The 26,931-nt window shown below is 41.8% G+C and overlaps 1 protein-coding gene and 2 pseudogenes across 4 annotated transcripts in view; 2 read left to right on the top strand and 1 right to left on the bottom strand.

Moving 5' to 3' along the window:
• The window catches only part of TJP2 (tight junction protein 2), a 129,371-nt gene that overhangs the window by 90,105 nt on the left and 12,335 nt on the right, over positions 1–26,931 (top strand). For all 4 annotated transcript variants that reach the window (XM_024734302.1, XM_024734303.1, XM_024734301.1 and 1 more), the window contains 13 exons: positions 5,086–5,674; positions 9,672–9,775; positions 10,699–10,852; positions 12,400–12,508; positions 12,614–12,747; positions 14,187–14,253; positions 15,315–15,465; positions 19,199–19,307; positions 20,569–20,779; positions 21,633–21,820; positions 22,453–22,548; positions 23,288–23,367; positions 24,107–24,317. In XM_024734302.1, coding sequence (XP_024590070.1) covers positions 5,086–5,674; positions 9,672–9,775; positions 10,699–10,852; positions 12,400–12,508; positions 12,614–12,747; positions 14,187–14,253; positions 15,315–15,465; positions 19,199–19,307; positions 20,569–20,779; positions 21,633–21,820; positions 22,453–22,548; positions 23,288–23,367; positions 24,107–24,317 — 2,203 coding nt within the window. The remainder of the gene's footprint in view (positions 1–5,085; positions 5,675–9,671; positions 9,776–10,698; positions 10,853–12,399; positions 12,509–12,613; positions 12,748–14,186; positions 14,254–15,314; positions 15,466–19,198; positions 19,308–20,568; positions 20,780–21,632; positions 21,821–22,452; positions 22,549–23,287; positions 23,368–24,106; positions 24,318–26,931) is intronic.
• Positions 152–2,286, top strand: LOC112392486 (UDP-N-acetylglucosamine transporter-like; annotated as a pseudogene).
• LOC112392539 (hypoxanthine-guanine phosphoribosyltransferase-like) lies at positions 3,584–4,516 on the bottom strand (annotated as a pseudogene).

Raw genomic sequence — 26,931 nt, 5'->3', positions numbered from 1 at the left:
ATTAGCTCACTCAGTCATTCAGCAAACATTGGTTGCAAATGACCTGAAGCAGGTCTGAGCTGCAAGGAGTGTTCGCTCCAGTGGGTCAAGTGGACACACTAAGCAAGAACTGGAACACAGTGTGTTAGGGGCAGTGCTGGGGGGGGCGGGGATGCGTTGGGTCTGTGGTATTTAACTTTTTTTTTCAACTTTATATTATGAAAATTTTCAAACAAAAAGAAAAGTTCAAAGATTAGTATAATCAACACATATATCTTCTACAGTATTAATATTCTGCCATATTCACTTGATTTTTCTTTTTTTTTTTTGATTTTTCTTTATGTATGTATATAAAGACATACATACTTTTAGTGAACCATTTGAGGGGAAGTTGCAGACACGACAGTTTAATCCTTCTTACTTCTCAAGTCTCCTAAATAAGGATATTTAACTGCATAATTACACTACTATTATCCTGTTTAGGAAAAGTAGCTACAGGCTCTATGGCAGGGCTAATGGCCGTCTCTGGGAGGGCTCACGAAAATGAGTACTTCCCAGAACTGCTGCTGCCAGTGCCCTCGTCCCCATGGTGAGCCTCAGCTGCCTGCCACCTCTGCAGGAGACCCTCCAACATTAGCAGGCAAATGAAGATAAGACATTGTCAGCCAATCTAAAATACCTTTCCTTGGGAATTTTGGTCTTTCAGGCTACCAGTTTGGTTCTAACAATGTGTTATTCTAGGACTTTAAAAGAGGAGGGGCCTCGTTATCTATCATCTACAGCTGTGGCTGTTGCTGAACTTTTGAAAACAATGGCCTGCATTTTATTAGTCTACAAAGACAGCAAATGTAGTCTAAGAGCACTGAATTGAATACTACATGGTGAAATTCTTAACAAACCTATGGAAACGCTTAAACTTGCTATTCCATCAGGGATATATACTCTTCAGAATTATTTACTCTCTGTGGCACTGTCAAATGTAGACGCAGCTACTTATCAGGTCACATGTCAGTTGAAAATTCTTAGGACTGCATTATTTTCTGTGTCGATGCTTAGTAAAAAAATTAGGTGTGTACCAGTGGCTCTCCCTAGTAATTTTGATGACAGGAGTTGCTTTTGTACAGTGGCCCTCAGATTCTCAAGCGCTTAATTCTTTTTCTTTTAATTTTTTATAAATTTATTTATTTAGTTTTGGCTGCGTTGGGTCTTCGTTGCTGCGCGCAGGCTTTCTCTAGTTGCAGCGTGCGGGCTTTCTCTAGTTGCGGCGAGCGGGGACTTCTCTTCATTGTGGCGTGCAGGCTTCTCATCGCGGTGGCTTCTCTTGTTGTGGAGCACGGGCTCTAGGCACACGGGCTTCCATAGTTGTGGCACGCGAGCTCAGTAGTTGTGGCGCACGGGCTTAGTTGTTCTGCGGCATGTGGGATCTTCCCGGACCAGGGCTTGAACCCGTGTCCCCTGCATTGGCAGGTGGATTCTTAACCACTGAGCCGCCATCGAAGCCCCGCAAGCGCTTAATTCTAAGGAACTTTCACCTGGCTCACAATTCGTAGGCCTCATGGCAGTTCGCACAGCATGTTTTTCAAGTGGCTTTGCTGGGTTTTAGTTTGAGAAAATCTTAAAAGAAACCAAACAATCAGTGTGGGTAAGAAACATTCAACTTGGTTTTTTGGGGAGTATATTTGGATTAATGGGTGTATGTGTTTATGAAGGAGAACTGGAATCAAAGAATGGATTTTTTCAGGGGTATAACCAGCTGACATGGACAGTTGTTGTTGTTCAGGCACTGGGAGGCCTTGTAATAGCTGCTGTGATTAAGTATGCGGATAACATTTTAAAAGGATTTGCAGCCTCTTTGTGAATAGTATTATCAACACTGATATCTTATTTTTGACAAGATTTCGTACCAACCAGTGTCTTTTCCCTTGGAGCCATCCTTGTAATAAGAGCTACTTTCCTATATGGTTATGATCCTAAACCTGCAGGAAATCCCACTAAAGCATAGTGGTAATACTATCTTTACCTGGTTTTTCACATTGGCGCACTGGGAATCTCTTCATTAATCCTGAACAGAGGACTTCTACAGATTCTAAGAAAAAATCACCATGCTGAGTCTGATTATAATGTTCAAATGGTTTGAAAATATACAAGTTTAGGGATAAAATACATGTATATGTAACAAAATGCCCATTGCATCTAGAAATCAAAACTTGAAAGTATTTCCAGGGAGTAGAATAATTATTAGAGGAAACTTGAAATCTGAGTTTAAAAAGATTTTGTTTTTGATTGCTGCAGAAATAACCTATGCACTGTTTGTTGCACGAGCACACAACAAATGTCAGACATCAATTTTGCAAATTAGATATATTTAATTTTATTAAATGTTTTTTATCTTACTCTTTCTGTACAGATATATCAAAATAACATGGATATTCAAAGTTTGAAAATTATAATTACGTATAATTTTGCACATATAAAGCTGTGAAGAAATAGAAGTATGATTTGAAAAACATTCTCATGTATCTCAGATTTTTATATTTATACTGAAGATTACTAAACAAAGGATTGCTATATGTTGCAGATGTTCAAATGCATAAAAATTGATAAAGTAACATTCTGGGTCTGACTTGTCAGAATAAAATTCATATTTAAATTTAATGTAAAGAAATACACACATCTATTGCTCCATCCACATTTTAAGATCTTTTAGTGCTTCAAAACTGCTGGAAGCAATCCAGTTGTTCCTGTGCTAGATAGTAGCCAGTGACTTTTACACTAATGGAGTTTTGTCCTTAATCTCTTAATTGTATTTCTTTTCTGTAAATCAGATAAATCCTTGTTATTACTTTAAAATTAAAAAAAGAAAAGTAATAATAACTCTACAATATCATTTAATAGACAGTCCATACCCTAAGATGACTTTGGTAGATTATTTTTCTTCCCCATCCAGGATCCAATCAAAGTTCACTCATCACATTTGGTCCTAATCACTTTAGTCCATTTTAATCTTTTTTTTTAAAGAGACAGCCTTTATTTTTAGGATTTTTACATTGAAGACTTCAAAAAGTGGTAGGTTTTTAGAACTTATTGACCTGTATTTAAATGGAACTGTTGACAAAGATTCACCAGAAATAATCTGAACAAGCCGGAAAATACAGTTAATGCTCCTGAAATCGACTAAAGTAATTCCAGGACATATGGTTTATCCAACATAACAATACCTCTAAATGCTGTCACCAATATGAAACTGACTGCTTCTTTTCTAAACACACAGTGGTATAATTAACAATATTCAATCACTTCTGTTCTTTCCTGAATATATAAAAATTAAAATATCAATTAAAAAACTAATATATTCTTGTCTTTAAATGTTTCTTACAGATACAGTTTCATTCAATAGTGGTGTGGTTTAAGAGACTTTTCATTCACAAGTCAAACAACAATCCACCCAAAGGGAACTGACAGCCTATAGGCTCATAGTGCAAATAAAGAGTTCGGGAATTCGGCAACTAAAATACAAAACAGATAAAATTCTTAGAAGATACATGCAGTAAGCTCTGCTAAGCAGCTGGCCACAGAACTAGAACATTTGGTAATTTTCCTGGTGATTTCAATGGGACTCCAGATGTTTCCAAACTCGAACTCTCAGGCTTTGTATTTTGCTTTCCCAGTTTCGCTAATGACACAAACATGATTCAAATCCCTGAAGTATTCATTGTAGTCAAGGGCATATCCTACAACAAACTTGTCTGGAATTTCAAATCCAACAAAGTTTGGTCTATATCCAATACTTTGAGGGGTCCTTTTCACCAGCAAGCTTGCAGCCTTGACCATCTTTGGATTTTGCTGCTTGACCAAGGAAAGCAAGGTTTGCCTTGTTTTGCCAGTGTCAGTTATATCTTCAACAGTCAAGACATTCTTTCCAGTTAAAGTTGAGAGATCATCTCCACCAATTACTTTTTTTTTTAACATCCTTATTGGAGTATAATTACTTTACGATGGTGTGTTAGTTTCTGCTGTATAACAAAGTGAATCAGCTATAGGTATACATATATCCCCATATCTCCTCCCTCTTGCGTCTCCCTCCCTCCCACCCTCCCTATCCCACCCCTCTGGGTGGTCACAAAGCAGCGAGCTGATCTCCCTGTGCTATGCGGCTGCTTCCCACTAGCTATCGGTTTTACATTTTCCACCAATTACTTTTACATCACCTGTTGACTGGTCATTACAGTAGCTCTTCAGTCTGATAAAATCTAGGCATAGGTATAGATCTATCACTATTTCTGTTCAGTGCTTGGATGTAATCCAGCAGGTCAGCAAAGAATTTATAGCCCCCCCGAGCACACAGAGGGCCACATTGTGATGGCCTCCCATCTCCATCACATTCTCGAGCCAGCCGTTTGGTGCTGTCCATATTTAGTCCATGAAGAATAAACACCTTTTCCAAATCCTCAGCATAATGATTAGGTCTACAGAATAAATCTAGGTCATAACCTGGTGCATCATCACTAATCACGACTCTGGGGCTGCGGGTCGCCATAGCGGAGCCGACTGGTGCGCGGGCTGAGGGCAGTCTCGGGAGGAGAAGCCGGCGGCGGGTCCGAACAGGAGGCAGAGGGCGGGAGGCTGCGCGGCGCGGGAAAGCGGAGTGGTCCGCCCCAGCGCTCTTCGCTGCCTCCACTCAGCGCCCTCGCTGGTCCATTTTAATCTTAAAGGATCCCTCTTTTACTTCCTCTCTCCCCTTACCTGCCCCCCCCCACCTCTTTTGAATGACATTGACTTTTGGATGAACCTACACACTTGTATACAGAATGTCTCACTTTCTGGGTTTTCATTTTTGTAACTTAGTGATTTAAATCCCTTTGGTGCTTTTCACACTTTGAGTAGAAGCAGATTTTGGAGGCACTGTGCTCAGAGTTTTATACTTATTGTCTTATTTTATCCTTGACCCCCTGAGGGGGTCCTCATTTTCCAGATGAGGACCCTGAGGCTTAGCAACTGGGTGGGGACACAAGAGTTTTACTGGAAGGAGAACCCGGGCTCTTAACCACTGCATTCTCTATGTTTGGTTGTGATTGTCTTGCGTCCCCACTGTTTGTTTTGTGACAGGTGGTCAAGAGGCCCCGGAAGGTCCAGCTGGCCCCGCCGCAGGGCAGCCCTCCCGTCCACGAGCATGACCGGGCTTTCGAGCTGATGGACGAATTTGATGGCAGAAGCGCGCGCAGCGGGTACAGCGAGAGGAGCCGGCCCAGCAGCCGCGGAGAGTGCAGCCGCAGCTGGGAGGACAGCCTGGAGAGGGGTCGTCCCCACGACCGGGCGCGCAGCCGGGAGCGAGACCGGAGCCGCGGCCGGAGCCTGGAGCGGGGCCTGGACCACGACCCCGACGACTACTACTACCAGCGAGCCCGAGAGCGCAGCCGTGGCCGCAGCCTCGAGCGGGGCCTGGACCACGACGAAGATGACTACCGGCGAGCCCGGGAGAGGAGCCGCGGCCGGAGCTTTGACCCGACCTACGATCGCGCCTACAGCCCGGAGCGGGAGTATGGCCGCAGGGCCCAGGCGGATGCCCGGTACGGGGCGTCCTGGAGCCGCAGCCGCGAGCACCTCCACTCCCGCAGCCCCAGCCCCGAGCCGCGGGTACAGCTGGACTCAGACAGGCCCATCGGGATCCTTCTGATGAAAAGCAAAGCAAATGAAGGTAGTCATGCTTGATGAAGAAAAGCACTATAATAGCTAACTCTTACGTGGAACCTGCTGTGTGCCAAGCACTGACCTAATAAATGCTTTGCACAGATTAGCTCATTTTGTCCTCACCACCACCCCCTGTGGGAGTTAGTCATATTTTCATTTTATAGACAACGAAACTAGTGGCACAGAAAAGTTCATTGACTTGCACAAAGTTGTATCATCAGTGGCTAAGCCAGGTGGTGGAAATCTGGCTTTAAACTAATAGGCCAGTGGTTCTCAGAGCAGCATAAATATCACCTGGACGCTTATTAGAAATGTAGATTCTCAGGCCCCAGACCAGCCCCCACTGAATCAGAAGCACTGGGGTGGCCCCTGGGGTCTCTGTGTTAACAGGCTCTCTTGGTGAACCCAGTGCAGCTTAAACTGTTGAAACCACGGTAGGGGACAATACTCCAGCTAATCTTGATTGAGTTTTTGCTCTATGCCAGGGCCCTCTGTGGAATAAATACTTTCTAATTTAATCCTCACCAGAAGCCTTTGTGGTAGGTAGGAGACTTCATTCCTCTTTTACAGGTGGGTATAGCAAGGTGCAGAGAGGTTTTTGGTGTGTCCACAGATGAGGCGGGCTCTGGCCCAGGCTGCCCGTCCCATGTTGCGTGCCTGGAGCAGTTGCATACGCTTAAGCACATCCAGATTCACTAAACCCCTTTGTGGCAGCTGGACAAGCCAGTAGCACTTGCAGTGAGGTGAGGCTTCTGCGACTCAGAGGTGGGAGGTGACATGCCCACATCTTGAAGCTGGTAAGTAAGTGGTGGAGTTGGAGCTCAAACTTCATCTCTTGGAAATAGATGATAGGAAACAAGTAGGTGAATGAACAGGGATTTAGAGCCCCATGTTGAGCTATTCCCTGCATTGATTTTTAGCTTCCAACTTTTTGAATTCCTGGTAACATCTTTTATCTCTGCTTGTTCTCTAATTGTCCTCCTTCAAAGAGGAAAAAAGATAAGAGTACCCAAGAGTGCAAAGTGAAAGACCTCTTGCTTTTTAGGTTGGGAATTTGCATCTTAAAGAGCCTATCAGATGAGAGGGTTTGTTTTCTTTAGTTCTTCTAGAGGAGCTTAAAGAGTTGAGTTATACAATTGGGTACCTATTGAAAGGATATTGAGGTAACTGCAAGGATGCGAATAATGGGATACCAGAGCCCAGGTCCAGAAAACAAAGGTGAAAGTTGAGATGGTACTATCTCTGAGGAATGTGAATCTTGGGAGATTTAAGAATTCTAGAGAATCTTTATAACCATGGATAATGACGTATTAATTCATCAACCCCCAAGAATTGCAGAGTAAAAACCATTCTGCTTCCAGTTTGTGGACCGTAGAGAAGTTTTGAGAAAGATAACTTGACACAAGGCCTCCTTCACAGAAGGCTGATGCATGTCCGGTAGGACTTGCACCCAGATTCTTGAGTTCCCCGTTGCAGTGCTTTTCAGTATTTTCCTCCCCCTCTCTCTCCTCTTCCCCTTCTTCCTCTTTCTCCTTCTCTTCCCCCTCCTCCTCCTGCCACAGAAAGAACCACATCTTGCAAATAATCGTGGAGGCACCAATATGTGAAAAACTTGGCCAAGTGTTTCACGGAACGGTACTTAACTCTGTGTGATGATTTTTGAGAGGTTCTATTACATTAAATTAAAAGATACTGGTCACAACTCACTAAATTGATTTCAAGACTCACTCATGAGTTGTGACCCACAATCGAAAAGATGTTTGTCCTAAGAAACTGCCCACATCATGCCTGGTCTTAGTAATACTATTAAGGAACAGAGAGGGCTCATGCCCCTTTGCTGATACGACATTTTACTGCTTATGGGCCATTTTGCTTTTTAAACTTAGAATTCAGTGTTTGCTTGTTTGTTTTTTCCAAAGTTCTACTTTTTAAAAGATTTTTTAAGCCACCTTTTGCTAAGATGACACAGTAGTTTAGCTATCACTGGCTAGAGTCGCATAAGAATTAATCTTTACAAATATCTGGCTGCAGGCAAAACCTACATTTGATTAAGAAAAATAGGATCCATTCACATGGCCAGCTTTTACATGTTTCATGGACATCAGATAGCCTTGCTGGTAAAAGTCTTAGAAGCTGGCCAACTGACTTTTTTACCTCATTTGAGAGGTGCCCACAAACATACCAATAGCAACCTATTTGTAATTTTACAATAAGAGTGCAGTTTTTAAGAGGATGGAGGAATTGTTGACACGTGAGAAAGAAGTCATTGCTCAAGTTTGTCTCAACCTTCTGTCCTGGGCTGTGAGGCTGTTTAACCTGTAAGGAATTGCCATCCCTGAAGAAAATGCTGTCTGTCTTACCTTTATTCTTTCTTGAGTATCAGCTCCCTAAAGGGCGGGGGTGGACCTTAACAGCTTTAATCCTTGCGGTAAGATCTGAATCTAACTTACTATAAGTCACTTAAAACTTACCTTTAAATCTACTTCTAAGTGGCAGAAAGTTACTTTATTTTGAATTGATAAGATTTTTTTTTATTGGAGTATAATTGCTTTACAATGTTGTGTTAGTTTCTGCCGCACAGTGCGGTGAATCAGCCATATGCATACACACATCCCCTCCCTCTTGGACCTCCCTCCCCCCCCAATCCCACCCAACTAGGCCATCACAGAGCACCAAGCTGAGCTCCCTGTGCTATACAGCTGGTTCCTACTAGCTATCTGTTTTATACATTGTAGTGTATATATGTCAAACCTGATCTCCCAATTCATCCCCCCCTCCCCTTCCCCACCGTGTCCACACATCCGTTCTCGAGTCTACCTTTCTATTCCTGCCCTGCAAATAGGTTCATCCGTACCATTTTTCTAGATTCCACAAATATGTGTTAATATACGATACTTATTTTTCTGTTTCTGACTTCACTGAGTCCATAACAATAATAATAAAATTTGAGTGTGCCTCTTTTCAAACCTGCTAGGTTTAGGTAGCTTCCTAAAATTACCAAAATTCATCCTTAAAGTGTGTATTTTTACATGTTTAATAAGTAAAATCAGAATAGTCTGAATAGTATTTAAAATATTTTAAAATATACATACTTAGTAAATACAGTGGTTTTTCTTGAGAACAATGCAAAGTCCATAAATCCCCAGAGCTGTGCCAGTTTTAGTTGAATACTTTATTTGTTGCTTTGCTGGCTTATCTACCCCTTTTCTTCACACAGTGACATTTTTTCAGTGCCAAATCCCACACAATCTAAATTGTTACAGATAGAGGGTTTGCTATTTGTGGTACTTTCCTGTAGGCAACTGTATTGTCAGTAGAACACGCCTGTTAAGATGTACTGAATTGTTTTTTTTCCTCCCCAACATTTTGTTTTGAAAAGTGTTAATTTTGTGGCAAATAACTCAAATAGCCTTCACCTAGTTTTACCAATTGTTAACATTTTGCCACATTTGTTTTATTTCTCCTTTTTTTCCCTTTCTCCCTCCCCCGTCTTCCTCCCCTACCGCATCTCTCTGTCTCTAAATGGTGTTTTGGAACCACTTGAAGGTAAGTTGCAGGCAAAATGACCCTTTACCCCTAAATATTTCAGCAGGTATCTCCCAAGGATAGAAACATTGCCCTTCATAACCATAATGCCATTATTACTCTTAAGAAAGTTAGCATTAATATGCCTTTTAATATATTATAGTGCAATTTATTTTGAAGTTGCTCCAAAATAATGTAATCCACCCCTACCCCCCACCTCTACCCCATATTGGATTGAGGATCTAGTGAAGTTTCATGCAGTGCATTTGGTTTTTATGTCTCTTTTAATCTAGAACAGTCCCTCTGCCTCTTTTTCTTTTTTTTTTTTAAATGACATCGACTGTTTTGACAAGTGAAGGCCAGTGGGCTTACGTGCAAAATTAATTTTGCATACATATTTTTAAATCATCCTAAAAGCCAGCCTTAGTTTTCTGAACACGTTGATGAAATATGTGTTTTTTTGTGTGTTTGTCTTCTAGAGTATGGTCTCCGGCTCGGCAGTCAGATCTTCATAAAGGAAATGACCGGAACAGGTCTAGCATCTAAAGATGGCAACCTGCATGAAGGAGACATAATTCTCAAGGTGGGTGGAAAAGGGCAGAGAACAGCTGGGTTCACGCTCAGCTTCCTAGTCTGTATTTCCGCATTCAAGTGCCAAGTCAGTGAAACTTTGTTGAGATAGGAGTCAATAATAAGACAAAGCCAGGAAGGGCAGCAGAGAGATCATTTTTATCAGGAAAACCAGACTTGGAGATTTGTAATAGTTTAGTGTCAGTTAAAAACAAAAATCTTGGGGGTTCCCTGGTGCAGTGGTAAAGAAGCCGCCCACCAATGCAGGGGACACAGGTTCGAGCCCTGGTCTGGGACGATCCCACATGCCGCAGAGCAACTAAGCCTGTGTGCCACAACTACTGAGTCTGCGCTCTAGAGCCCACGAGCCACAACTACTGAAGCCCGCATGCCTAGAGCCCATGCTCCGCAACAAGAGAAGCCACCACAATGAGAAGCCTGCGCACCGCAACAAAGACCCAACACAGCCAAAAATAAAATAAATTAAAATAAATTTTAAAAAAATCTCAACAAAGTCTTTCTTCTTCCCTGTTTATTAAAAGTTTAAGCTCCTGTTCTCTAAACGAAGGAAAGATGAGAGGGCAAGTTGGTGGTATATGAATGCTGAATATTTAATCGTTTTTGTAAACCTCTCTAGTCAGGAAACATGTTCCAGTAGTAAACCAAACCATCGTCTTGAGCTTGGAAGTTAAATAAATTAGCAGAGTAACTTAAGTACACTACAGCTTTCTCAGGCCTGTGTTTGGGTTCCAGGCATGTGGGGTTATATTTAATTTAAAGGATAATTCATTTTTATTCAGTCAGTCATCCTAAAGCCCACGTCTGTTTGAGTAACTGAGCAAAGCCCTTAACTTTTTAGAAGAGGAAAATAAGAATTTTCTATTTTGCTCTGGGTAGTTGTATTGCATGGAACATTACTGTTCTTCATAAACACAGATAAATGGAACCGTAACTGAGAACATGTCTTTAACGGATGCTCGAAAACTGATAGAAAAGTCAAGAGGAAAACTCCAGCTCGTGGTGTTGAGGGACAGCAAGCAGACGCTCATCAACATCCCCTCGTTAAATGACAGCGACTCAGAAATAGAAGGTAAAGAAAGGGGAGGCTGTGAGCTGAGCTGGAGGAGAGTAAGACTGTTGCTTCTGCATTTTCATCTCTATTTAGCATAGCCATTCACCTGGAAGTTAACTTGCTAACAGAAGCCTCTCTTTTAAACTTTAATTCCAGGTTTGGTTGTTATTTTCTTATTAAAGGGTCTGTTGAAATTAGGATTCCAGTATGAAATTCTGGTGTACTTGTGAATCCCTATGGACTCTGATTTAGACCATTGAAAACAAAACTTGTTAGTAAAAAAATGTATGTGGGAGTGGTTCACAGAACTAACCACATACATTTGTAAATTGCTCATTCTTGTGCTTTATCATGTGATTTTTTTTGAAGTGACTTAATATTTCCAACAAAGAGAAGACATTATAGAGGATAGTTAAAACTGGTGGACACTATAATAGACTCAGTCAGAATGGCTGAATATTCTGGTATTCATTGATTAGCAATCTGTGTCACCTCTTCTCTTATGAAGCTATAGTCGTTTCTTTTTTTTTAATTTGAATATGGATTTTACATAAGATAACATTTATTTATTTGGTCTCTCTTCATTTATTTTCACAGCCAAATCCAACTTCTTGTCCTTCAAAATGGTCTTGTGTCTTCTTAGCCCTTTACTTTTTGGCGGGGCGGGGGGCTCTTGGGCATGTCTTTATTATTTATTTTTATTTTTTTAATTGAAGTATAGTTGACATACAGTACATACGATAACATTTTAACCATGTAAAAATTACCAATAAAAATAAAGAGGCATGCTATTTCCTACTTAATCATCTAGTATTGGCTTTGTGCAGAAAAGTTTAGAAAATACTAAGTTCTCAAGTTTAGAAATGGACTTGTTGATCTTTAAAAGAATTACTTTATAAAACCTTAAAACTTGGTTTAATTTCTATTATATATAATGTCTAATCAGGTGGTTACTGCTCTGAATACAGGAAAACACGTAGAGCACAGGAAGTAATGCCAGGGTGCTAGGAGCTTACGGGTTATTTCCTTGTTACTCCAAGTGTGCTCCTTAGCCCACTAGCAGCATCGTGTCATCCAGGAGCTTGATGGAATTGCAGAATCTCGGGCCCGGCCCAGAAGAGTTGCATTCTAACAAGATCCCAGGTGATATGTATGCACATTAAAGTTTCAGAAGCACTGGTCTATGTGCACACTCAAAATGAGTGTGTGTGTGTGTGTGTGTGTGTGTACCTGTATATATACACTAATATAGATTCACACATACACACACACATATATATATTCCCATCATTGGATTTTGTCTCTTCAGTGTCAGCTTTGATGGAAAGTATGATGAAAGAGGAACATAAAATTCTGGATTTAGAGCCCTCTTTTTTAATTAATGCCTTTCCTTTCAAACGATCAGATTCTTTTTTTTTTTTCAACGAAAGACTATCAGACTAATAGCACATTTACTGCCTGCCCTCTCTTCCATTTCCCCTGTTTCCTTGCCCAGAGAATAGAATAATTTCTGGCACAGGTCTCAAATGTTTTATTAAGAAGTCTTTTCTTATTTTTGAAATCAGATATCTCAGAAATAGAGTCAAACCAATCATTTTCTCCGGAGGACAGACGACAGCAGTATTCCGATTATGATTATCATTCCTCGAATGAAAAGCTGAAGGAAAGACCAAAGTAAGATGATGAGTATTTTCCCTCGCCCACATCCCTGGGAGTGTACGCACATACGTATTTGCAAATCTGTCACATGATGAGACATTAACATGACGTGTGCTTAAGTTCAAGAGAGGACACGCATAGCAGATGGTCCAGGATGGGCGCCACACCCACTCCCTTTAAGTCCACTGGGGATGTTGCAGCTGCAGTGAGCGCAGAGCCCAGCAAGGAACCCACATACCAAGAGGAATCCCCAGGTGAGGCTCATTTTAAACCGTCATGTTCAGGTGTCAGTGCTTGGTAATTCCAGAAGGTGGCTGGAAAGAGAGAGAGAAATTATTTTAAAATCATTTTTATATATGGAAGAGGCACTCCTATCTCATTTAATATTGAGAAAAATACAAAGAATAACAGCTCTTTCTGTGTGCCAACAGATTGGTCACCTTTTGTTATGTTTCATTAGTCATGGTCCTTTTGTCTCCCATCCCTGATCCCAACCTGAACTGTTATCTGCTCACAACACTTCTGACACCAACTGTGTGGGTTTTGTCCTCTGCCCAACTACCAGTTCTCGAATTCTCCAGACACCGACAAAGTGTCCTACAGTTCAATTCAGTTCTGGCACTGACTACCCAAGTTCGTGCAGACCCCGCAGGTTAAGGGCTCAGTCTCACAAGATGCCTCCACTACAGGCGCCAGTCACGAGTCCCGGGTTGCCGCCTTCACTTCCGACCAACCAGCTCTAAACTGGGGGTTCCCATGACCCTCTCCTCAAGTTTGATAATTTGCTAGAATGACTCACAGAACTCAGGAAAGCACTTTATTTACTATTACTTTTTTTTTTTTTTTAATACAAGATACAATTTAGGAACAGCCAAATGGAAGAGATGCATAGGGCAATGTCTGGGGAGAAGGTGGAGAGCTTTCCTGCCCTCTCCAGGCACGTCACCCTCCCAGCACCTCAGTATTTTCACCCACCCTGAAGCATTCTGAATCCCCTTGTTTATGGAGGCTTTGTCATGTGCATGGCTTTCTCTTCCTGGTGACCAGCCCCATCCTGAGGCTATCCAGGAGTCATCTCTTTAGAACAAAGGATGCTCCCATCACCCAGGAAATTGCAAGGGATGTAGGACCTCTGTGTCAGGAACTGGGCTCAAAGATGGAACATTAGAGCAAAAGATACTCCTGGCACCCCTTTCACTCCAGAGATTAAAGGGACTTTAGGATCTCTGAGGGTGGGGAAGAGACCAAATACATACTTCTAATTATGTCACAGTCACATTTTGTCAAATTTGATTAGTTGAAGTCCTTTTATGTCCCATTTCTGATCTCAACTCCATTCCCTACCCCTGCCCCCAACCCCATAAAATTATCATGATTTAAATGCATAAATATTTATCCATGGGAAAAACCAGCATTATTACATGGCTTTTAAGTTACTTAAAAAATGCTGCCTGCTTGTAAATGGGATTATGCACCTTGCATTTTAAAGGTTCATTTTCTTCTCACTTCTTCTGAGAAATCATTGACACCTACTAATGCCTCAAAATTAAACTTGACATTTTTGTTTGACGTGATAACATATATGTAGCATAGAGTACAGACTTGAATTTTTTGTGGATTTTGTGATCTTTATATTTGGAGACAAGACAAAGCCTGTTAGTCCAGGTCGGTAATGATGTCTTTTAATCCACAGTTCCTCCACCAAAACCAGCCCCAAGAACTGTTCTTCGTCCGAGTCCTGAAGATTTAGCAATATATGGGTATGTATTTCAGTCTTTCTTGCTTTCCCCCTTTCTTCCTCCACACAGCTCTATCTCCTTAATGGAAATTTGGAAGAATGGTTTTCTTAAACTATAGATGGTGATTTTGCATATAATCAGCTGCCCTTTAACCAACCCCTATTGCTACTGTTTGTGAGAAAGAGAAATCATTTGTAGGACGAGTAAAATGTGGAAGAGAGTGAATGTTAACTTTGTCTGCTTGTCTGCTTACCTGGCTAGTTTTCCAGATGTTATTTTGAATACTTGAGTTTGCCAGGTCAAGAACGCCCAGATGGATGAAGTATTGCTTAAGTATGGTGCCTCTGTAGGGGCTATAGTGACAGGTGATCCTGGCATGTGGAGGGAGGGGAGAAGTGATACAGTGCTCTGCACTTGACAGTGAGAACCCCTGCTTCCAAGCAGTGGCCTCTGGATTAGGATCCTGCTTCCCTGGACCCAGGCTGTGTCTCCATTTGACAGGATCCCTATGGGGTCAGCAGGCTTTCCTTTGAAAGAATCCTGAAGTAGGAATCAGATGGCCTTGATTTTTGCTCTAATCCTGCCCATTATTTGCTTTTAATCTTGAATGAGTTTACTTAAACATTCTCTATTTCTGTTCTTCACTGGTAAAGTGGCCTACTGATATTCATCTCACAGCCCCAGGGAAGATAAAATTGTAGATTATGTGAGAAAAATGAGAGAGAGCTGTTTTTTTTTTTTTTTGGTGGTACGCGGGCCTCCCACTGCCGTGGCCTCTTCCATTGCGGAGCACAGGCTCCGGACACACAGGCTCAGCGGCCATGGCTCCCGGGCCCAGCCGCTCCACGGCATGTGGGATCTTCCCGGACCAGGGCACGAACCCGTGTCCCCTGCATCGGCAGGCAGACCCCCAACCACTGCGCTACCAGGGAAGCCCCGAGAGAGATATTTTAAAAGGGTAAATCACTCTATAGATAGAATAAATTAAATTGCTCATTGCTAATGTTGGTTTTCCTTTACCCCGCCCCCAACCCCCTCCAAAAATCTCCCATCTTTCTTTCCTGAAACGGAACCCATTGCAGCCCCAATACCAAAATGGTGAGGTTCAAGAAGGGAGACAGTGTGGGCCTCCGGTTGGCCGGTGGCAATGATGTTGGGATATTTGTGGCCGGCATTCAAGAGGGTACCTCAGCGGAGCAAGAAGGTCTTCAAGAAGGGGACCAGATTCTGAAGGTAGGAAATCCCAGCCCTGTTTCTAAATGTTACTGGGAAAGAGTGGGGTTTTCTGGAGGGTCTTACATAAGGGACAGGAAAGTGGTCCAGCTTGTGAAAATAGACCAGCTGCAGGTTTGTTGCTGCCAAGCATCAGGTCTCTGTTTCCTTCGAATGGGTCCTGTCTCCTAGTCCTGGAACCCAAAACTCATCCCTATGTCTGTGGGACTTTATAGTGTTCAAGACCCTCACAAAGATTTTTATTAATTTGATTAACAAAAAAACGGAGACTTCAGCTAAGGGCCTAGGTGGAAGAGCTTTCAAAAGATCTTGCTAATGGTTGGTTTTTAGTTGATTCCCCTGCTTGGTTGTCACTCTTCAGGCCGTGTGCTGTAACTGAACAAAGGTGGGTATTGGCATCAGATCATCTGATTTGAATACTGTCCCAGCTTCATATTGGTCTGTGGCCTTGGCTTCGGCTCTGAGACTCGGGTTTCTGTATCTGTTCAATGGGGATAAGCATACCTGCCTCGCAGGCACCCTGGGAACATTAGAACAGATGATACTCGCAAGGCGCCCAGCAGAGTTCTTGGCACAGAGTAGGAAAGTCAGTGTCTGTTCTTTATCCTGCTGGAAACTAATGAGTTGCTGCCATTCAGTGTGTTACTTACATCTGAAATTGTCCAGGAAGGAGAATCCCTGGTTAATCAAATATTGGTACTTTTCAATTTACTATATATATGTTTGTATAATCTATTGGTTTAAAAAAAGGATAACCAACTCATCTTTGACATTTTATCATGTATTTTCCACTGACTTCAGTATTAACTTCAAGAACACTGAGTACCTTGTGACTATAAAAATACAGAATGCGGGGGAATTTCTGCTTCTGTAAACTTGCATTTCTTATGCATACTAGGTGGTCTGGTAAGAGCGTCTAGCCTCAGAGGAGAGGGGAGAAAAGCAGAATTCCCAAAGGAAGCAGGCAGAGCACAAAAAGAGGTGGTCCTTTTCCTTCTTGGACCTTGGCCTCATGGTGGTAGTTCAGATTTCATTTCTGGAGCCGATGAAGAGCAAACCTTGACCTTGAGCTTTGCTGAAGCTTTCCAGTGACATTCTAGACCCTCTTCGGCTCTGGACAGGATCCTAGAAGACTAAGTGTACCTGAGTGAACCTCAGGGTACCACATGATCCTAGGAAATAGCACTTACCAAGTGCTACCGATAAGAGCCCCGTTTGAGTGCCAGCTTATACCAGTTTACTCGTGGGCTGATGCCAAAGAAGAAAAAGCGTGTTTCCTAACTGATGTGGGACCGTAGGAAGTCAGGTACGAATTTGGAAACTTTTGCTCACGAAGGTTCAAGGATGACATATTTTTGTACCCTGTGGGGAAAAGGATTTTCAGAATTTTCATGAAAAAAAATAGTAAATTCACTTAGGGGCTTGACAGACCTAAGTCGTTAAAATGAGAGTCACTTCCATGTGTAAAAGTCGTGATACACAATGTTTTCTACTTGAGAAAGTGTCTTGTTTCCTGTTACCACCTTGGCGACAAGCAAGAAACTGTGGGAACCAGCTTCTTTTTTTTTTTTTTCCCAGTACGCCGGCCTCTCACTGTTGTAGCCTCTCCCGTTGTGGAGCACAGGCTCCAGACGCGCAGGCTCAGCGGCCATGGCTCACGGGCCCAGCCGCTCTGCGGCATGTGGGATCTTCCCGGACCGGGGCACGAACCCGTGTCCCCTGCATTGGCAGGCGGACTCTTAACCACTGCGCCACCAGGGAAGCCCAGGAACCAGCTTCTTTTGCAGTAGTCTCATCTGGAGGTCAGGCAGTAGGTGGTCCTCATTCTTGGGTGTGTGGAAATTTTCTGTTGACTACAAAAGGAGCCCTCAGTTCTTCAAAGGGGTGAAAAAGATTGAGCTCACCTACTGGGGCAGATAAATTGCGACACAGCCTTAGCGTAGCTGACACAGAATCCTCTTCAGGCTCACAGCAGACACAGCTAGACCGTGTAGACTACTAAATAGATAATGGAAGAGGATATTTATTGGGGAGGGCTGTACAACCTAACCAAAGTGCTGTCCTGGCCTTTTTTCCTTTAATTTGTTTCAGCACTCCTTTCCATGGTCAAATTGAATATATCAGGGTACAATGTACATACAGTAAGCACTTTACTCTGCTGTGGGTTTTTTAAGTGCAGCTCTTCCTTTTGTAAAGGTGACAGCTTGACACGTGGAACGAAAAAGTGAGTGTGCTGTGGCGAAATATGTGCCTTGTAACTAACAAGTGCACATGCTTTAGTGCTTGGCTTACCTATCTCTTTGCTTATTTTTTTACCTGGTATGATTGTCATTTCTCTTTCAGAAACTATTAGAGGAAGGGAAAGAGGGAAAAAAAGCTCCTAAGTTTGGTTATTAACCATGTGGATTTTAGCTACCATGTGTTGCTTTACTTTTGACCATTATAGTTTTTGGCTTGACAGAAGGGGCAGTCTCTGAATAGAGAAGGACAGAGGGACCTCCAAGGTCTTCCCCCATGCCCTGTGGCCCTATCTTATTTAAATACACAAATACAAGCATGTACAGTGCATATAAAAACATACATGTGGCCACATATAGACACAGATGTAGATCTGCAGATGGTGCACAAGAAAGGATTAATTACCAAAGCGTGAATATCCCTCATTCACGGACAGCGAGATGGGAATGAGCTGTCTTAAATGCTATAAATATCGTTTCAATGGAAAAGTTAACGTGATTCGTTTAGTAAATCACTCTATTTTAAAAGCACCAAGTAAATTTTAATCTCATGCCTATTTTCACTTAATGGTAAATTCCAACCTTAATTAAATTAGACTCAATTAATGATGTTTTTTCAGTAGTAAGGCATTACTCTTTGATTAAAGGATTCTACAAGTCCTCAGTGACTGAAGAAAATATTTCAGAGGAATTCTGTATCTTCACTTCTGTAATACATTATCAAAATATTAGGTACTTTAAAATCATTTTTACATTTTACTTATGTGTAATTATTCTGTTTTAGAGTGGTTTTCAAGGTACAAGACAAAGATGTCAAAATGTCTTTTTCTTTGTCCCACTTTTCAATTTTACCTGCTTTCTAACTTGTCTTCTGAGAGCTATTTACAGTGTACCCTACTCAGTGGGGAATAAATGTGAGCTTCTTGCCCGTTATGTATCAGAAGCTTAAACTAAAAGCCTATAGATTAGGCTAATGGTCTGCCACCTAAGACTAATGTTCTTCAATTTCAGGTGCTAGAAGCTGTAAGAGAAAGGTGGATTTGGTCAGAATCCTTATTTGCAGGCTTTTATTTGAATCAATGTGAAAAGTATTAATGCCTTAAGCTGGGCCAGCACGCTCATTTACCATAGACCCCACCACTCCTTATTGCATTACAGTAATTGGCTTTGTACCTTCCTGGCCACCTCTACAGGAGATTCAAAGGAGGGAAGCGGACACAGCTACAAGAAATTCTAACCTGATCCAGTGATGAGTCCTTGGTGGAATGGCGCATTCCTAAGGGGTGGGCAGCGTGGGGAGGCAGGAGGGTATGGTGGTGCCCACAGCCCAGGCCGGGTGCTAAGAGTCCCTGGGTAGGGCACTAAGGACTTCTTTACATCTGAGGTTTGCTGTGGGCGGGCCCTGATGAGAACAAACAGATCAAAAGCAGGTGGCACCTTTTTGAAAACAACTTACTTCTCCTTGTTTTGTTTTTTCTGTTTGCCCCTCCTATCAGGTGAACACACAGGATTTCAGAGGGCTCGTTCGGGAGGATGCCGTTCTCTACCTGTTAGAAATCCCCAAAGGCGAAATGGTGACCATTTTAGCCCAGAGCCGAGCTGATGGTGAGCAAGTTTGGTTATGAGTTTAGTGGGCGGTAGGAGAGGGAGGTAGCTTGGGAGCACAATAGGAAAATCTGGGTATTAAAATATCGAAGTGGATCCTGACACCTGATCTCTAGGTCATAGGTATGTGGAAAGAATTCGGGTACCATTTAACTTTCTATACACATGTTTTCTGTGCACCTACTGAAAGAATTTCACTAGTTGTGTGATTTTGGAGTAAAACTGCTTTTCTGGACAGAGATCCATCCTTAACCTGAAGTTATTATTGAGTTTTCCCAGGGCAGATGGAAAGGGCCACACCTGCTGGTCAGCTCTCATATTAACCCGTATCAGTCTGACAAGTTGCTTCACCTTTCTAAGCTTTATTGTTCTCATCTGTAAAATGGGGGTTAATAGAATCTTCTTGTCTGCTTCAACTAGTACAGTTGATTGACAACTGTATTAAGGTTCTCCAGAGAAATGGAACCAATAGGATGTGTGTGTGTGTGTGTGTGTGTGTGTGTGTGTGTATATATAAATATCTTTCTATACATAGAAAGAGAGAGACAGAGACAGGCAGACAGAGAAAGGGAGAAAGTGAGCTATTTATTGATACTGTGAGGAATTGGCTTACATGATTATGGAGGCTGGCAGGTTCCAAGATCTTCAGGGTGAGTTGGTGAGCTGGAGACCCAAAGAGAGCCAATGGTTTAGTTCCAGTCCAAGTCCAAAGACCTGAGAACCAATGGTGTAGTTGCTGTCCAAAGGCGGACTGGCTCAAGATCCAGGAAGAGCCAGTGTATCTGTTTGAGTCTGAAGGCAGGAGAAAAGCTGACGTCCCACTTTGAAAGGAAGAAGAGTTCATTTTTCTCTTACTCAGGGGACAGTTTACCTTTTTGTTGTGTTCAAGCCTTCAATGGACTGGCTGAAGCCCACCCAAATCAGGGAGGGCAATTGGCTTTACTCAGTCTGCCCGAGTTAAATGTTAATCTCATCCAGAAACACCCTCATAGACACACCTAGAATAATATTTGACCAAATATCTGGGCACCCCATGGCCCAGTCAAGTCGATGCATAAAATTAACCATCACAGCAACTCGTGAACTTAGTTACTTGTCCTTCTTCCTGTTTGAACTATGGTTCCCGTGGGGCCTGTGTGCTGAGGTCGCTAAATGCAAAGAAAGTAAAGAGGGTGATCAGAGTTCAGAGAGCTGATAACTCTTCCAGAAAAGACCTCTGGCCAAGCTGAGTACCACATGCAATGATGCTTTTGTCTTTCAGTGTATAGAGACATACTGGCTTGTGGCAGAGGGGATTCGTTTTTTATAAGAAGCCACTTTGAATGTGAGAAAGAAACTCCACAGAGCCTGGCTTTCACCAGAGGGGAGGTCTTCCGTGTGGTAGATACGCTGTACGATGGGAAACTGGGCCACTGGCTGGCCGTGAGGATTGGAAATGAATTGGAGAAAGGCTTAATCCCCAACAAAAGCAGGTATCTTGAGACTGCATACACCCACGCAACCCCTTTAAGCCTTCCTCCCACAAGTAAACAACACCTCCCCCTGCCAAAGGAAGCCCCATATAACTCGATCATTTGTCATCACGACCCCTCCCATCATCCATTTCTTGTGTATGAGGAGACCTTGGAGATACTGCGGGTTTGGTTACAGACCACCGCAATGAAACAAATATCGCAGTGAAGCAAGTCACACAAATTTTTTGGTTTACCAGTGCATACAGAAGTTATGTTAATATTTTACTGCAGTCTATTAAGTGTGCAATAGCATTATGTGTAAAAAGAAAATGTACATACCGTAATTAAAAATTCTTCATTGCCAAAAAATGCTGACCATCATCTGAACCTTCAGTTAGCCATAGTGTTTTTGCTGGTGGAGGGTTTGAAATTTTGAGAGAATTCCCAAACTATGACACAGAGGCACAAAGCGAGCAAATGCTGTTGGGAAAATGGTACTGATAGACTTGCTCGATGCAGGGTTGCCACAAATGTTTAATTTGTAAAAAAAAAAACAACACAATATCTGCAAAGCACAATAAAGCGAAGTACAGTAAGACAGGGTGTGTCTTATATCAGCCTAAACAGAACAAGCCATGTCATCATGTTTATTACTGAGCTATTTCTGCTGGATTTTATGTGCACCTAGCCTTTCTCTGCCTCCATCCAGAAGAGGAAGGCCCTGTGTTTCTCACCCCGTGCAACTTGCTCATTGTCAAGCTGCACCTCTAATCTAAGTCCATGAGTGACATTGACTGAATTTGATTAGTGACCCACACATTTGCGCATTTCCTGGCTTTAGACCTTTACTTCCCCTGGTTTCTTCTCTCAGAGCAGAACAGATGGCCAGCGTTCAGACTGCCCAGAGAGACAGCAGTGGGGACAGGGCAGACTTCTGGAGGATGCGCGGCCAGAGGTCGGGCGTGAAGAAGAACCTACGGAAGAGTCGGGAAGACCTGACGGCCGTTGTGTCAGTCAGCACCAAGTTCCCGGCTTACGAGAGGGTTTTGCTTCGAGAAGGTGTGGAAGCCAAGTGGGCCAGGAAATAATCCGACTGGGCCCAGAGCCTGTTTTTCTTTGTTTTTTAACTTTAATGATCACATTCCAACTTACCTGTATCACTTAGGCCAAGCCAGCTTACAGATTGGAATCATGTTTAGACATGAAATAAGACTTACAAAAAAGTGAGCTGTGCCAACTCGTAGTTCTACAATCTGTTATTTTTTTTTTAATACTACCATTCAGAAGTTTTTATATATTCTGTAGAGCAAAACTTATCTTTAGTAATAGTGGGAGGAGTGAACTATAATAAAAGAGGGAGCTCTTTTATTTTTCAGAAAAGAGCTAGTCTGAATTGGAGGTGGGAGAACGCACAATTTCTTTCATTTAGTTGTGTTATCAATATATAAAATACTTTTGCTTCTTAACAGCTAAGGACATGTAGGTGTCTTCATGGCTTTTTTTTTTAATTGAAGTATAGTTGCTGTACAATATTATATGTTATAGGTGTACCATATAGTGATTCATAATTTTTAAAGGTTATACTTCATTTGTAGTTACTATAAGATATTGGCTATATTCCCCATGTTGTACAATATATCCTTCTAGCTTATTTTATACCTAATTTCATGGCTTTTCTTATCTCATTTCAGCTGGTTTCAAGAGACCTGTGGTCTTATTTGGCCCCATAGCAGATATAGCCCTGGAGAAGTTGGCAAATGAGTTGCCTGACCTGTTCCAAACTGCTAGTAAGTCTGTCAGTGATATTTTTTTCTCCACCAATTTTTATTTTGAAAGATATCTAACATACAGAAAAAATAATTAACACCCACATACCCTTCATCTGGGGTCACTGTCAACAGGTAACGTTTTGCCATCTGCACTCTTTCCCCCATAGGCACACACGTGCACACACACAGGCACACACACAAATTTTTATAATTTCTGCTGCACTGTTTGAAAGTTTAAGTTGCAGGCATTATCACAGTTCCTACCTCTGTGAATCTCCTAATTCTCCTGTACAACCACAATACCATTATCACAGCCAAGAAATTTAACATTGATACAATAATTTTACTTAGTATATAGTCCTTTATTCAAATTTTCTTCATTTATCCCAATTATGTCTTTCATAGCTTGTTGCTACTGTTTTTTTTAAATTCAGAACACAACCAAGGAGCATGCAGTACATTTGATTTTTATGTCTTTCTGGTCTCCTCCTTTTTCTAAATTAGTTTGTAATGTGATATTTTGAACAGTCCAAGCCATTTGTCTCCTAGGATGTTCCCTGTTGGCCTGGCCTGTTTCCCCTGGTTAGATTTTGGTTAAACAGGTAGTGTGGGTCCTTCCCATTGCCTCTCATTAGGAGACAGCGAATGTTAGCCGTCCCATCCTTGCTGATGCTAGATTGGTGTACTTGGTTGTTACTGGTTTCTAAAATTTTACTCCGTCCCTCCCCCGCCCCCCTTTTTTTTTTTGCTTTTGCAGAAACGGAACCAAGAGACGCGGGATCTGAGAAATCCTCCGGGGTGGTGCGGTTAAATACCGTGAGGCAAATTATTGAACAGGTGAGGAAATTCACCAGAAGGCCATGCTGTCAGAAAGAATTGGGTCATGGATTGCTGCAGTCTTTTCAAGAATAGAATCTATATATATATATTTTTTTAATTATTTATTTTAATTTATATATTTTTGGCTGTGTTGGGTCTTCGTTGCTCTGCGTGGACTTTCTCTGGTTGTTGGCGAGCGGGGGTTACTCTTCGTTGTGGTGTGTGGAGTTCTCATTGCGGTGGCTTCTCTTGTTGTGGAGCATGGGCTCTAGGCGCGCGGGCTCTAGAGCGTAGGCTCAGTAGTTGTGGCGCACGGGCTTAGTTGCTCCGCGGCATGCGGGATCCTCCCAGACCGGGACTGGAACCCATGTCCCCTGCATTGGCAGGCGGACTCCCAACCACTGCACCACCAGGTAAGTCCCTATATTTTTAATAATTATTAACCGTTAATGATAAAAGCTGACTATAAACATAAGCTGTTTCAGTGTGTGGAAACCAGCTGATGTTCTGTGGCACTGATATGTTGGTTCTCTCTGAGTTCTAAGCATTATACCAAATAACCTGTTAATTCGTTTTCTCAGAAGTTCTCATAGATTGGTAATATTAAAGTGGAGGGAAACATTTTCTGCTTTTTGATTTAAACTGGTACATTTTATCTGATGCAGCCTTTACTTATCAATACAAACTCGTTGATGCTACGTGGCTTTACATATTCACTCACATACCCATTTATGTAACTTTTTCCCATTTCTAACAGGAAAAGCATGCGCTCCTGGATGTGACTCCTAAAGCCGTGGACCTGTTGAATTATACTCAGTGGTTCCCGATTGTGATTTTTTTCAACCCAGACTCTAGACAAGGTGTCAAAACCATGAGACAGAGGTTGAATCCGTCATCCAACAAAAGTTCTCGGAAGTTATTCGACCAAGCCAACAAGCTTAAAAAAACTTGTGCACATCTTTTCACAGGTAAGTGAAATGCAGAATGTAGTCTCTTTGCTCAAAAGTGAGAAATAGAGAGTTGTAGAATGGAAGGAATAGGAAAATAATCAGAATGGAGAATAGTAACCTGAAATTCTATTCATGACTCCTTGAAAAGTCGCTAATCCTATAAAGTGAGTATAATAGACTCATGGCGTTTGTACATTTAGCTTTGTAATTTTGACTGTTTGAAAATGATCATAAAGATCCATAATACACAGTACCTGGTCATTTTGATGAGGCTCAAATTTTGGGGTGAGACTACGAAGCTAGTGATTAGGCCTGGTGTAGCACCAAGTACCCATATCTGTTATGGATTGTGTCATTGTTCTCTGCTTACCATCCATGCATGTGCTGACTTACAAGGTGATCAGAGCGTGGTTTTGTTATTTTAAAATGTCCTTGAAATAGAAACGTGAACACTCTGGATATTAGATGATATTAAGGATTTATTACTCCTATTTTTAAGGTGAAAATGATATTGTGATTATGGGTTTTTTTAAGAGTTCTTATTTTTTAGGCATATATGCTAAATAAAATATTTATGGGTGACCTAATATCATGTCTGGGATTTGCTTAAATAATCTTAAGTGGGACTATAGGCCAGACTGGCCAAGAGTTGATAGTTGTTGGGTGATGTGTACATGGGAGTTTGTTAAACTGTTCTCTCCACTTTTGTGTATGTCTACAATTTTCCATAATAGAATTGTTAAAAATATTATTTATTTGGTTGCACTGGGTCTTAGTTGCGGCTCATGGGCTCCTTAGTTGCAGCTTCAAGCCTCCTTAGTTGCGGCACATGGGCTCTTTGGTTGCAGCAGGTGGGCTCCTTAGTTGTGGCCCATGGGCTCCTTAGTTGTGGCATGCATGTGGGATCTAGTTCCCTGAAGAGGGATCAAAACCGGGCCCCCTGCATTGGGAGTACAGAGTCTTATCCACTGTGCCACCAGGGAAGTCTCATAGAATATTTTTTAAAGTTCCTGAAATGAAGACCTACTGCCTACTGCTACTGTTATTCATGAAAATAAAATGATTTAAGAATGTGACCTGTTTTAGTAACTGAATACATGCACTATCTATGAAAATGACTAGTTCTGTGAATGTGGTATAATTAAGGGTCTAACAGGGTGGCATGAAGTTTTTGGTCATGCAGTTTTGTGGGAGCAACATGAGGAGACTGTGTGGATGTAATTAATATCCTTAGGATAATGATAGCTCTTTTGAGTTCAGTGCCAGTCATCACCAACCTGTGTCATTTTTAGCTTATCTGACACTGGGAAGGGAAGGGAAGGGGGTGAATGACTGATGAATGTCCACATTAGACCCTATTTTACTCTTACTGGCTTTTCTTGTTAAAGAGTGAGATGCACTACTTATCACTATGGTGAAGTGCTCAAACTAAGGGGTAGGTAATCTAGCCAAATGCAAAGAAGGGAATGGTATGTCATAAACTGGGTTTTTGTGAATGTAGCATCTTAAGAGCTTGTGCTTTTGGTATGTTCATATCTAATCTTTCCTCTGTTGTTTTTACTACTACTACTACTATAATTATTATTATCATCATTACTGTTTTTATTATAGCAATGGCTAACAGTGGTACAGACTTATTAGGCCATAGGAAAGGCCAGGTGATTTCCACAAGGTCACACATTAGTGTATGGCTAAGCCCAGACTAACACTGTAGTGTCTCTGACTGTGGGTCCAATATCGTATATACTTTACAGCACAGACGTATTATCCTAATGCTGAAAGGGGTCATATAGTGCTGTTTCTCCATTTAATAGATAATTTGCCCATTGAACTGAGGTCCATATGATTGCGACTAAGCTAATCAGGAAGTTGAAGGTTTGGGGATAACTAAAGTTGGAGGCTGTGACTCTGTGAGTGTCCAATTTCATCTAGAACTTTGAGGTGATCCACTGTCAGCATAGGTTGCCAACCTTCGGTATGGAATTATTTGGTCATCAGGATGGATGGAGCAGGGTGCCAGGTAACTTATCAAAAGGCCCCAGTTGTCTGTGAGATGGCCTTTCGCAGCAGTCTTCCAGACTTCTAAGTTTAACTCTTGAGAGCTGTGTGAATGGCCCCACTGAGTGCTTTCTATGCCTCGTGTCTCACTCAGCCTGGCCAGGCTGTGATTTGATTGTGTGCGCCATGGCCAAAATCCAAGGTTTTTTTATTATTTTAAATTTATGTCATTTTAATGAATTAATAATTGGGAAAGATAGAGCTACTATGATGAACAGTAATTCAAAATCAAGGCTTATGTTGCAGGTGGTCTCACCGGGCTCAATATCCTCCTTTTTTCCTTGTTGCACAGTAACAAGAAAATCTTGTTTCCCGCAGGTGATTATTTAATTATGACGGTATGAAAATGGCTCTTCTTGAAGTTACTGTGTAGTAAACGTGATTGAGTAGAAGAACTGAAGATTTGTAAACTGTTAGTGTGTTGGTAAATTGTTAGTATTTCAGATATAGGACAAATCAGGGCTTAGTATGATAATAATAGTGAGTGGTTACAGGAAAAGCTAACATTGCTAGTGCTTGTTGATTTACATTCTTTGTACTGTTATACTTATTGTTATGTCTTGGTCATTTTTGA

This window comes from Neophocaena asiaeorientalis, unplaced genomic scaffold (genome assembly GCF_003031525.2).
Source record: "Neophocaena asiaeorientalis asiaeorientalis breed wild unplaced genomic scaffold, Neophocaena_asiaeorientalis_V1.1 scaffold256, whole genome shotgun sequence".
Lineage (NCBI taxonomy): Eukaryota > Metazoa > Chordata > Mammalia > Artiodactyla > Phocoenidae > Neophocaena > Neophocaena asiaeorientalis.
The sequence above is the reverse complement of the archived record's forward strand: the minus strand, read 5'-3'. Positions and strand labels throughout refer to the sequence as shown.